The 14,098-nt window shown below is 35.8% G+C and overlaps 1 protein-coding gene across 2 annotated transcripts in view; it reads right to left on the reverse strand.

The window, feature by feature from the left end:
* Positions 1-10,933: 10,933 nt before the first annotated feature.
* Positions 10,934-14,098, reverse strand: part of FAT4 (FAT atypical cadherin 4) — a 222,997-nt gene continuing 219,832 nt past the window's right edge. Inside the window, exon 17 of one of the 2 annotated variants that reach the window (XM_023505628.2) lies at positions 10,934-13,126. In XM_023505628.2, the coding sequence (XP_023361396.1) occupies positions 11,262-13,126 (1,865 nt within the window). In that variant the 3' untranslated portion in view covers positions 10,934-11,261. Of the gene's footprint in view, positions 13,130-14,098 lie in introns of both variants that reach the window. The other variant, XM_012551888.3, reaches the window with a different exon arrangement.

A 14,098-nucleotide genomic window follows, 5' to 3' on the forward strand; every position in this document is an offset into this window, starting at 1 on the left:
GTAAATCATCCAGGAAGCATGGCTGGCTTTCCCAAAGATCTTCAGACATGGAGACTCTTCCAGTGCTTTTAGTAGCCTGTCCAGTGAGTCTCTAGTGTTTTTAACATGAAGGCATGATTCTTGAGGAATGCTACAAACCAATTATGTGTTTAATATGCACCATATGCAAGATACCATTTGAGATGTAAAGATTAAAAATGATATCTGCTCTCAAAATGACAGTCTTAGGGGAGATATAACATCTATGGATAACTACTATAAAAAAAAGTATGTGATCAGTGACATAATAAACCTTGAAAAATAGTAATATAAGAACATGTATGGAGTGTGCAAGGGACAAATCAGTTTTGGATCTGAAAGCTTGCGATAGGAACATTCAAATGTCTTAGATTCGGGAAGACCTTAGAAGTAATCTAGTTCAAATTCTCCATTTTACTGATAGGTATCCTAAAGTCCAGAAAAGAGAAATTGAATTGCTCCAAATTGGATAGTTAAAAAATGATAACCTTAAATTCCAGCCTACTTATTTTTTGGTGTTTGTTGTTCATTTGCTTCTTTTCTTTTGTTTTCAAATTGTTCTTCTAGTTCAAATGCCCAGTAGCTGAGTCTTAGAAAATGAATAGGATTTACACAAGTAGAGATGGCAGGGGGAGGATTTCCAGAAAGATAGAATAGCATGAGTCAAGGCAGATGGGTGGGGAAGAGGGGAGGAAATCAATTAATAAACATACATTCATCAAGTATTTATTATGTAAGGCATTTGGAAGAGGGATAGGGAATAATGAGTTCAGTTTTGCAAATGATGTATCTGAGATGGAGATTTGCAATGTCCAGGAGGAAGTTGATGATATAGGAGCTTAGGAGAAATATTAGGGCTGGATATTGATATGGGAATTATTAGCAGAAAGATAGAAATTGAATCCATGGAGACTGTTGACATTACTAAATAATTATAGTGTAGTGAGAAAAGAGTAGAAGACTTAGGTCACAGAGTTGGAGTATATCCACAGTTACTATACATGTCATTAATGAAGATCCTTTAAAGGAGACCGAGAAGAAAGCTTGGTTTTCTAGAGAACTTTCTTGAATATTCCCAAGAAGAGGAGGAGATGAAATGTTGATATATACAAGGAATGGTATATAATACAGTTTGAGTGGGACTTTGTATATGTGAAAAGGTAATGTGAAGTAGTCTGCAATCAGAGTCACAGAAGTAGGAGGAGAATGAAAAGAAAACAACATCATGAAAATTCAAAGAGGAGAAAATACTCAGGAGAAAATCATTACAGTAACAAAGACTGCAAGGAGATCAAAAATGTTGAAAATTGGAAAAAAAATGATTTTTCAGTTAATAGATCCCAAGTAACTTTGAGTCTGGAAGTCAGATTTCCAAGGATTTAGAAGAGAGTGAGAGGAGAAGAACTGGATACACCACATGTAGACAGCTTTTTCAAGGTGCATAGCTAAGAAAAGGGAGGAATGAGATAGTTGGATGGGGTATTCAATTTTATTTTTATAAAGAGGGAAGAGATATAAACGTGTGTTGGGAGCAAGGAAAGAGTCACTAGATAGGAAGAGATTGAATATGAGAGAATGAGGATTATCATAGGAACAATCTGCAGTAGAAAAGATAGAAGAAGAGGAAAAAGATGAAGCGTTGTCTTTAGTGGGGAGAAGTAAATGCTAGAGAGTCCTGAGTAGAACAGGACATTTTAAACAAAACAGTATGAGTTAACTAGTATTTTTATATGTTCTATCTTCCTTAAAATGAAAAATAAATCTTTGACCTGAAAGAATTTATAATTTACTGGGTAGATGGCTAGGTGAGACCACATTTGTCAATATAAAATGTAGGAATATTAACTGAACCTGTTACATTGATACATTTACATTGATAAATGGAACTTTTTGAAGGAAGAAATTTCCTCTACCAGTGCAGTCAAGCATTGCCCTGTGCCAAGTAACTTTAGAAATTTATCTAGAATATTGAGATGTTAAATGTATTGCTCTTAGTCACATAAGCAGGATGTCTCAGAGACAAATAGAATTTAGTTTTTTCCTGGTTTCAGGGACGTTTCTCATGCAAAATATATCGAGTAAATGTAACTGAATTGCAATTGTAATTTGGGTACAGAAAAGAATATTAATATCAGAGAATCAGGAAAGATTTCCTATGAAGGGGAATGAGCTTAAGCTTTATTTTCACAATGATCAACTATGAAAGAATTGGTTCTTCTCAGTGGTTCAATGATCCAAAGCAGTCTCAATAAACTTTGGATAGAAAATGCCATCTGCATCCAGAGAGAGAACTATGGAGAGTGAATGTAAATCAACACGTTATGTTCACTTTTTCCCCCTTTTTTCTTATGTTTTCTTTTCCTCTCATGGTTTTTCCCTTTTGTTCTGATTTTTCTCTCATAATATGGTTCATAAAGAAATATGTATTTAAAAATTATCATACATGTATAAACAGAAAAAAGGAAGCCAAAAAAGGGAGAAAAATTCAAATTGAGGGAGGGGGCTAGTGCAAAAGTGTTTAATATCCAGTCTTTCATACTTCCATACAATCTTTCATACAATCCAGTCTTGCTTAAAAAAAAAAAAAAGTGATAATTAAAAATCTGTTTGTGTTAAAAAAAAAAAAAAAAAAAAAAAAAGCTTTGTTTTCTAGAGAGCTCAGAATATTGCCAGGTAGAAGAGGAGATGAAATATTGATATATTCAAAGAACAGTATATAATCTAGTTTGACTGGGACTTTGTGTATGTGAAAATGTAATGTGAAGTAGCCTGCAATAGTTTGGAAATATAACATAAAAGTTTTAAAATATTAGACTTAATTTGTATTCTATACATTTAAACCACCACAACATGCCTGAAAAATTGACTTGAGGAATACCATATTTGAATTTTGATTATAGGTGGGATTGTTGATAATATTTCTGTTTGAATTTGCATCATAGGATTATAAAGCAGCTAGATGGTGCGATGGATAATATATCAGGTCTAGAATCAGAAAAAACGAATTCAAATTCAGTCTCAGACACATAGTAGGCTGTGTGACTTTGGGAAAGTCATTTAACCCTGTTTGCCTTGATTTCCTTGTCTTTTAAATGAGCTAAAGAAGGGAATGGAAAACTATTCCAATATCTTTGCCAAGAAAACGCCAAAGAAACAGACATGACTGAAAATAACTCATCAACACCAAACAACAATTATAGGTTTGGATTGGAATGAACCTTGGAAATCATTAAGTCTAACTCCATTATTTCACGTATAAAAATATTTGGTCTTTGAGACAAAAAAAAATATATAGTATCATATTTAGAGAAAAATTTGAAAGAAAATTTCCCGAGTCTCTTAGAATAAGAGTTAAATGCAAATAGAAAAAACCTGCTAGCTACTTCCTGAAAAGAAAATGTAAAATAAAAACTCCCAGGAACATTAGCCTAAAATCTAACGCTTTCACATCCAAAAACAAACAAACAAAAATAATTCAAGTAGTCAGAAAGAAAGAATTCAAGTACTGAGGAGAAAGTATCACATGCCATTTATTAGCTCTCCTTCTGAAGGAGTGGAGAGCTTCAAATACAATATTGGAAGGTAAAAGATATAGCTAAGAATAATTTACCCATCAAAAGTCGATATAATCTTTTAAATATATTTTCTCCAATTTTGTGTTAAAACAATTTAAAAACTTTTTTTTTAAAGGTTTGAGTTCCAAATTCTATCCCTTCTTCTCCTGCCCCTTCCTGATACTCTAAGTAAATGAGATATAGGGAAAAAATGAATATAATCGTAAAGGGTCAAAAACAGAATTTTAATGAAATAGAAGATTTCTACTTTAATTTGTGTTTTTTTTCCCCATAATCACACACAGGTTACATATAGAAGAACTGAGTTTGAAGAGAGCTCTCCTGGCTCAGAATTCATTGTCTGTTCCAATCATTACTTCTTCAATTTTATATTGTTCCTTGAGTTCCCTTTTAATGACTTATTGTGAGGTAGAGGAGACTATGGAGTCTCAGAATTTTAATGACAAAGTTAAAAGTTTTGAAATACATATATACATATATATATATAAAGTTTCATTTTCCTTCCATATAATCCTTCTTCCTCCCTATTTTCAATTAGCATTATTTTAACTACCTCAAATAAACAATTTATGTCTTTTCTGATCCTCCTCTTTTTTCCAAAATTGCTAAAAACAAAACAAAACTCTTCTGATCCTGTTTGTGATATTGTAATATTCTCTCTACATTTGGGAAAGTCATTTCCCAAAGAAATGTCCATTTCTCTCTACAGCTTTATTTCCTTCTGAGTTTTAGCACCCTCAAGCCTAACCTGGTCTCTATGAAATTTTCAGCCATCATCATCATCATCATCATCTTTCAGTGTTCTTCAAATATGTCAAAAGCCATCATTTCATTATTTCACATTATTCTCCCATGTCATGTCCCATCAACTCCAAGTATTTTTTTTTTTTCTTCTCCTGGCTAAACATCCCCAGTTCCTTCAAGTATTCTATGTCATGTGATTTTGTGACTCTTCACAGGCATTCCATTTATCTACCTCTGCCCATTTCTTAACCACAGTGTGGCATCTGGAATTGGATTACATATTTCAGATGTGCTCTGATCAGTACATTGGAGTTATGTCCTCCATGTTGAGGGTACAGAATAACATTTTTCACTGTAATGGTTTGCCATTATTTAAGTTCAAAAGTGACTGAGGGCTAGGGAGAGTTTATTGGATTAATTAGAATTTGAAATCAATGGCAAATCTGGACTAAAGACTATCTTCATTTTTCTTAATCCCTATCTTCCTGAAGGGATTAAAATATATTTGTTTTTATATTCACTTGGCAAATGAATGATTTTTGATATTTTTGATAAGTGTTGCACGTGACATTCACTATGTTACCAGAAGCAAAATCATCAAGAGCAAAACATTATGTATTAGTATTTCTTTTAATAAGTGAAGATCTTTCCCTTCCCACATATCACCTGTCTTCTTATACAATTGTTATAAGTAATAAACTCTAATTTATGATCATTTTTGATATAACATTATGGTAGGATGGAAAAAATTCTTGTTTGAATTAAGAAAATCTTGATTTAAATCTTATTTCTGCCCCTTAGTTCCTGACTGATTTTGGAAAGTCAATCAATCTATTTGTGCCTCAGTTTTTACATCTGTTAAATGAAATGCTTGGTCTCAATGCTCAAAGATCCTTTCAGCTATAAGTTTATGTACCTATAATGGTGTAGTCAATGCAAGTAGCCAAGCATTGGGAAACCAACCCCATCAACAGTTTATATATAAATAAATATGTTTTATATATATATATATATATGTAATTTTATGTCATTGTTAATTATATTTTATAATATTAATTATAATAATTATTTTAATAGGCATTTTATGATCAATAATCTTTTTTTCATAGACTTTTCTATAATAGGTAGTCAAATTAATGAGATTAAAACTTATAGATATATCAATTATAATGGGAAGCAATATTGAACAGTGAAAAACTATTATGTAGCTAGATTGCCTTAGGATTTACATGGCAATTACCTTATCTGTAAGATAATAAGCTTGGATTGGATGATATTCAAAATCTCTTCTAGTTCTGTGCCCCATGTGCTTCATACAATATTACTTCATGTGACCAGATTTCTCTTTTGCATAGCCAATGTAAGTGAAATACCATGAAGTCAGATTTTCTCAGCTCATCTATTACAGCAAATTTTATTTCAATTCTTGTTCTCTTCAGGCCTTCATATGAATTTTCACCTAGGGCTTGGTTGATCTAATTGTTTTCAGAATATCTCTAGTGGGTATCCATTGAGATGAAGCAGTATTTTCTCAAATTAGAGTTTGAAAAGAGTTTACCCCGATGCCTATAATTTAGTAAGTGCTTAATAAGTGCTTATTTTATCTACTTCCGAAATGAACAAACAATACAAGGGGATTGACAGTCCATTACATAATAGTATAGGGACACAATTAGAAGTCTGAAGCAATATGTGAGAAAGAATGTCATCTCTATGCCACTTTTTTTGGGGGGGAGGATGACAAAGCCTGTGAGAATTCATAGGAACATAGATTTAGAGCCAAAGGAGGTTTTAGAAGTGATTAAGTCCAAGCCACTTATCATACAAATGGAAAAAAAAAACTGAGGCACAGAGAAATTTAAGTGATTTAATTTAACTTGATAGGATCAGATTGCTAAGAAGTATCTCAGGTAGGATTTGAATCCAGCTCTTCCAAATTTCAAATTTTGCCCTTTATTCACTTCATCACACTGCATAGCAATAATTACCTGATATGAAAACTCTTTCCATCAAAGCAGATCCATGACTTAAGTTCAACATAAGTCTTAGAGAGTATTACTACAGAACACTGAGGATTGAATGATTTGTTCATAAAAAAATTGGTAAGACCTGAGTCCATGTCTTTGTGACCTCAAGGATAGTCATTTCATTACTATTTGATGCTAATGAAAATTCAACTTTATATAGTCCTTTAAAATTTGCAAGGGACTTTATATACATAGAGGATTCTAAAAGTCTTAGTACTGGTTAAAGCTTTTAAGGTCAATGCAATTTAAGTCAAATGACTGCATACCTTTTGCAATACAATTTGAGAATCAAAATTCTCAAAACAACCTTTTGATGGGGTATTACTATAAACCCATTTTACAGATAAGGAAACTAAGGCAGAGAATTTAAGTAACTTTTCCAGGGTCACAAGACTAGTAAGTATGGGAAATTGGATTTGAATACTCAGATCTTTCTGCCTTGAAATCTATACTTTTCAAGACCTCATTGCTATCTAAGTACATCTATCTATAGCTCTATTTTAAAGTTTACAAAGTTTGTTGCTCTCAAGCACCATGGATGAGAGGTAAACATCGATTATAGTCTCCATTTTATCAATGAGAAAAAGAAGGAGCAGAGAATAAAGAACAAAACTCTTTTCATTTCTCTCATTTGGAAAATGAGAATGTTGGACTAGATGGTCTTGAATGTCCCTTCCATCTCTAAATTTATAATCATGTGGCTTCACTAGCATTCCATAGATAATCAATATTTGAGACTGGATTTTATTTAGAGAGCAGGATGGTGTACATTTTAATAATGGGCTTTTGGGGTTGGGGTAAGGGAATGTATGAGTGATATTTTTATCTCTTTTTTATTAATTAAATTTTAGTTTAATCTGCTCGAACATTCTTTGCATTACTTTCTTAAATGCAGAAATCAATAAAATAATAAATCAAGCTCTGATTTTTAGGTTTTCATGGTTTTTGAGGTATAAATACTTGAAATGAAAATTTAACAATTGGCTCTCCCAAGCCAGTATAAGCTGGCTCCAGGACATTCCTGGATTCTTAGCCAATTCCCATACAAATAATGTTTTCTATTATACCATATGGCAACAGAGGGTGGTACAACCAATCATTTCTTCCCAGAGCTTTTAAACAATCTGTGAAGACTGCTACTCTTATTGATATGGTTACATTCATTTTAAAAATGCCCTCAAACATACATGTTTTCTGAGCTTCTGGGAGCAATGTCGCCCTCATTGATAGATGGAGCTCCATTCTCTTGTGTCCATCCAAACCTTTATATCACGTGTTTTTTATTTGTTCTCCGTGCCTCTGACATGTCTGATGACAAATGGTTTTCTTAGATGGAGGAAGGAATTGCCAAGCTGATCTGGGGGTGGACTAGAAAGAAAGTACTTGGTCTTATTCCTAAAATCTGCCTAATTAACCAAGGGAATTGTGCCTCTCAATCCCCAAGAAGGAGCCTCTAGGGCTATAAAGATCACATTTTGGCAGCAGGTACTTTCTCCTAAGTCTTGGACATGATCTGGTTTATCATTTTGCATTTAGGTCTGTTCTTAATCATGGATATGAAATCCTGTAGAATCCTGGGATGCTGTGGAGCTACTTGAGAAGAATGTTTCCCCCCCACTTTCTTTCTGATTTGAGTTATACTAACCATCAACTTTATTCCCATATTTGGAACATAAGTGCATGATGCTCAAATTCATAAGGAAATATTGAAACATGTTGGCTCATTATAGGCGATGAAAAAAAAGAAAATTAAGTTAGTGCCTTACAAATGTTCAGACTCAAAACCACATGAAAGGAATAATGTTGACTTAGAATAAACCCAAACTATATATCATTTGGGAGAGGAGAAGGGGGAACAAAATAAACTGATAATCTCAGAATTTTTAATTGACAAAATACAAACTCCAATGTGTTTTGTGTTAATTTCAAAAGATTTTGTTCACTAAAGCTTTTGCATATTATGAAACATTACTCTTGGCTGTGGTAAAATCAGCATTTGAAGATAATATTCCACTCATGCTTGCAGGTCCTTGACAGATGTTTAATTACATCAGGTTCTGAAGATAATTTGTATATATCCTAGGATTACAAAGGCAATACCTTTGATATAGATGGGTAGTATTCTGGGTCATTAATCTCTACTAACTGGTTCCATTACTTTATGGCAGCTTTGAAAAAGAAACTTATTAGGCAATAGACTATATGAGTTTCTTTTGGATATCAGAAATGGGTCAGAGGAGAGTGACAGCTAACAACTAGAAGTTATATAGGATTTTAAATTTTCAACATATTTTACAAATATTATCTCAGTTGATCCTTAGAACAACACTGGGAGATGGGACTATTTTAAGAATGAGGAAACTGAGATAGAACGAGATTAAATAAATTGTCCAGCAACATTCAGCTAGAAAATGTCTAAATTTGAACTCAGATCTTCCTAACTCCAGATTCAATGTTATATCCATTGAATCAACTAGATAATTTCAGCTTGGCCAATAACTTAAAAGGAAGGAGTATATGGGAAAATGTTCTATGGGGATCCTTCTATTCTGAATATTTAGCACTAGAAGGTACCGTAGAGATCAAGCTGCCTCAGATCATGGATAAGGAAATTAGGGGTCAAAGAGTTAAAGAAATTTGATGAAGGCCACAGTGTCAGATAAAAGATTCATAACTGGAAAGAAGTTCAGAGGCCATCTACTCTAACTTCTTCACTTTACAGATAAGGAAAAAAATATGAATATCATGACTTGCCCATGGTCACATAGCTAGTAAATAGAAGAGGCAGGATTTGAACCCAAACCTAACCCTCTTTCTACCACTTTTTTTTCTAGACTTTTGTGAAATCTAATTGAACAGGGGAAAAATAATGGGATTAAGACTTGAACCCTAACAATTTGGCTCCTAAACTAATATTGGGTTCTCTATGCATGTTTTCCCTCCATCATCCCCAAAGCATTTCAGGCTAATTCCCTGCAAAATACCCCAAAAAGGCTTTGTTTTTTCACTTAGTTTTTCATTGACCCTGAATAATCATCATTTCTACATTTCTAGCATGTCCCAATTCTAGCATACCACAAAAGCACTCTAGAAGGAAAACTCCAAACAATTGCCGAGTTGTTTTGCCATATATTATATCCCTCAGGTCTAGTCAGTTCATACTTCCATTTTATGGAGAATTCCATGGTCATTGTACCTTCAAGTAGGTTTCTGGGCTTCCAATAGGAAAGCCATTTCTGTTCTCACAATAGTCTTGATTGGTATTTTCGAAAAACATTTTATTGTTGTTCATTTAGGTTCACAGGATTTAGAACTGAAAAGGAAAGAGAGATCATATTGTGCAACCCCATAATTTTATGGATAAGAAAATTGAGATGGAGAAGAGGAAGAAGAAATTTTCTCGAGCTCTTGTAAACTCAGACCCAGGTACTCCAACTCAAATCTCATTCTGTTGGACTAAATTACATTTCCAGGCTTTTACTCACCTGTTGGCATGCAGAGAGCTTCTGCTGAAGGGCAAGAAATTTATATTTTAATATCCCAATAGACCTACCATCTTGCCAGCATGGCTATTCCTTCCAACTACAAAGATTGCAATACATGTATGTCTATGAATTCCATGCATACAAATATATAATGTACTCAATATAACAATAAAATAAAAATATCTTTAAGAAAGTATTTTAAATAAATATTTAATTCTATTATTGGCATTTACAAGTAGAAAGCATACAGTATGTTACAATTATCAAATGTGAAAAATATGAATGTTACATAAGTAACAAATGTGAAAAAGTACTTTTCTTACTTTCCTGAAAGTAAGAAAACTATTCAGCATAGGAAAATATCAATATCAAAAACACAGCTTAAGTGTAAAAAAAAAAGTTTTTTACACAGTACAAAGGATTTCCAAATGGACGGGGCGGGGGGGAGAGGGGGGGAAACAACTTTTTTTTGTCAGATTTCTATTTTAATAAATTCTACAAACATGGGCTATTTGAAAATGTGAGTCCACTAGAAAGCTCCCTTTATAGCAATTCTTTTTTAAAAAAAAAGTCAAGAATGCAGCACTTTTTTTTTTTTTTTTTACAATAAATAATCTTTGAAAAAATGATCATTTGAAAATGCTGTACTGTTGAGAACAGTGCTCCCCAGTCATGGAGATAGATGGCAGTACTCAGGGGTGACTTCTACCCAAGCTCTTCTGGGTAGAAGACATCTCAGGGAAAGGAGGGATGGAATAAGTACCCACAACAGTTAGCAACAGAACTTGGAAGTCTTGACACAAATCCTAAAGTGCTGACCATAAAGAACAAATTGCTTCTAGCACCACTTCCATGGAGAAGATCCATGACCCTACTGCATGCAAACCATCCAATGTATTGCTCTTGGACTATGCAAACATGAGTTACAGAAACTGGACTTTTAAAGGGTGGTTAACACTGATCATTCCTTCATTCAGGCATTGAAAAACTTTTCTAGATTTCAAAGAGGAAATGAAATCCTCAATATTCTGGCGATTCTAAAAAATGAAATTATGGAAATGGAAACAACACAAACACTCCACTGTTGAAACACAAATTCATTACCAGAACAGGATTAATTTTTAAATCACCAACCAAATAGCAGTCAACAAGAAAGAAACCCTCTTCAAATTCTGCATGCTGAATATCTAGTTCTAAAATGCAATGCATGCAAGAGAAACCAATTCATCATTCAGTTAAAAAAATTTAAATCTGTTTCAGCAGCATAATGGTTATTTATTTATTTTTAAGGTCTCCCTTAACCAAATGTTGATTATGGCCTGTTGTAGAAACATGGGCCATCTTGTAACTGTAAGCGCAGAATGGTTTGATTGCATCTGGTGTTGCATTTTTGTCCTGCCAGTATATAAAGTCTATACATATTGCTCTGCTTCCCCATCTTTGGAGGCAGGCTTACTGGTCCGACCACTGCCTTCTTCATTGGCTGTTGTTTTTTCTGGGAGAGATGCCAAGTCTTTAAAAACATCTACATAATGCCCAAAACCAGGGCCCCAGTTTAAAAGGTTGTCCCAATTGAAATTTCCTGCTTGCTGCCCAAGTTTTAGGGGCAATGTGTTTTCAGCAACATTCATTGCTGCTGCTGTCTGTGGGCCCATGGACCCTCCCTCAGCCCGGCGTCCAGGGTACCTTCGAGTCTTCAATCTAGCCCCATAATTATCTTCATCATCTGCATCAGATTCATTGACTTGAGATAATTTGGGCATCCGGGAGGTGTAGACCATGGGTTTTTCCCTGTCATATTCCATCTCAGAGCAAGTGAAGGACTCATGAGAGTCACTATCAGATGAGGATTCTGGAGCGGGAATGCCATCAGCTGGGTTCCTTGTTCTGGACAGGGGTCTCCTACAATCCTCCTCTGAAGAAGACCTGCCATGGTCTGCACTACAGATGCTTGGATTTCTAGGGCGAGGAGTGTTTAGTCTTTCAACCTCCTCAATTGAGAGTCCCACTGGAGGAGTGGATTCCAGAGGCATCTGTCCAATTGGCTGCTTTAGGCGGCTTCCTGGCCTGGAGCCAGTTGCCATGGTCTGTGGACTCTTGCTTCTCCTCCCTAGCCTGGTGGCATAGTTGAAAATGCCAGGCTGGCATACATCACCGTGCATCTCCAAAGGGCCCCCTTCCCTTATGGAAAGGTGCAGTTCCCTGGCAGGACTATTTCTGTAGAACGTTGAAGACTTAGAAAAGGGAGCTGGACTGTGACGAGAAAGGGGATTGGGAGTGGGGCAGGCAGAATGGCTCAAGGAACTGGTTCTTAGGCCCTGGCTATAGGAAGGCTGGTAAGTCAAACTGCTTGCGCCCAAGGGCATGGGGGATTGCCTTGCAAAGCCCAGTGGGCTGTGTCTCTGGATGGAGAACTTGGGGGTATGGCTGCGGAACTGCTTGTAATGCTGAATGATGTCAGCATCTGAAGGGGCAATGCTGCTGGCGTTGTCAATATCATAATGTTCGATCTCCTGTTCAGGGGAAGCTAAGGGAGCACTGGGGATGGTTTCAGTGTTGGGAGGAAGGTCTGTCTCGTCATAAATCAGGTAGGGATTTTCCCTTTCAATGATGTCAGGCTTGGGATTTCCCTCTGGTTGTTTCCTGACTGTCATATCATCACCATAAGGAGGGATGTTATCAGGGTCATCAAAAGCCACATTCTCACTTCCTTTTTTCTTCTTCTCCTTGATTTTCTTCTCTTCCTTGGGTGCTTTAGCCTTTTTGCTTCTGCACTGATTGCACAGAATCAGGCTTAACACAAGCAGAACAAGAAGTGTGGCACAGCTGCCCACAATTGCAGGGACGGCCCACAGTGGCAGGGAGATCTCCTCTGGGACCTTGGTCAAAATACAAACATGGCCCCCAGCACTGCCAGCTTTGCAGATGCTTCCCTGGGGACACTGGACACCAAGGCAGGCCACCACTGTCTCACAAGTCCTGCCAGTGTGTGACTCTGGGCAGCTACAGGTGAATCCAGAGTACGAGACTGGTTCACAACTGCCACCGTTTTGGCAAGGCTGGGAGGCACAGTCTCCAGGAGGAACACACTTATAGGCAAACCACTGGTTGATGCATAGTAGATCACCCCAACAGGGATTGCTGGCACAGATGTTGGGGCCTCGGCAGCCCAGCTTCACAGAAGGATCTGTCTTGGATATTGTTGCCAAGCTGTGCTTCCCACCAAACGGAAGGCTCTCACTTCCATAAATCACAGAGGCTATGCAGCCATCAAAACCTGCTAAGAAGACAAAAAAAAGTTTGTCAGCTAATGAAAGTCAGGCTAGAAGTACCAGGGGACTGAGAGTCTAGCAGGGGTCCTCAAACTATGGCCCACGGGCTAGATGTGGCAGGTGAGGACTTTTATCCCCCTCACCCAGGGCTATGAAGTTTCTTTATTTAAAGGCCCACAAAACAAAGTTTTTGTTTTTACTATAGTCCGTCCCTCCAACAGTCTGAGGGACAGTGAACTGGCCCCTTATTTAAAAAGTTTGAGGACCCCAGAGGCTAGAAACACCTTTTATTTTACTGCCATGGAAAAAAAGAAAATGGGGAGCTTCTGCAGTCCCAGAAAAGTTACAAATTCAGGGGGAGGTATAGAACCCAGGCTCCTTTGATTATGGCAATACTGGATGTGCTAAAAACCCACAAAAGCTGATTAGAACATTTGAGCATGAAATCATGATTCCTAGATGTGCCAAATCAGCAAGGCAGAAACCAAATGATAAGTGGTTACTTCACTTCTTGGAGGAGTAAAATAAATGAAAAAAGTTGCAAGTTATGTGCTTTCACACACACCAAAAAAAAAAAAAAAAAAAAATTGATAATAAATAAATAAATAAATGAAATAAAAAAAGCAGGGCTAATACAACATTGATAAAGATTCCTAAACAAAGGATACAACATTAATAACAAGAAGATAAACTTGTGACATCTCTAACAAATAGAAGACTATAGATAAAGACTGATGGTTCTTATAAGAAAGGCTATTCCTGGAAAGGGATGGAATTGCAAAGGGAGGAAGACATTGTAGAAAGACTCTTCAGAATGTCAAAGTATACTGAACTACTTCTTAAAAATGTCCTATACTGATAAGTACTTTTGTAGCAACTGAATAAGCCCTTCTTAAATAGTAGCTTTTAAATACATTATGTGATATTTCTCTTTTGGGTTATTCTTTTCTCTTTTGTTCATTGATAATTTTTATGCC

Source organism: Sarcophilus harrisii, chromosome 6, assembly GCF_902635505.1.
Source record: "Sarcophilus harrisii chromosome 6, mSarHar1.11, whole genome shotgun sequence".
Classification (NCBI taxonomy): Eukaryota; Metazoa; Chordata; class Mammalia; order Dasyuromorphia; family Dasyuridae; genus Sarcophilus; species Sarcophilus harrisii.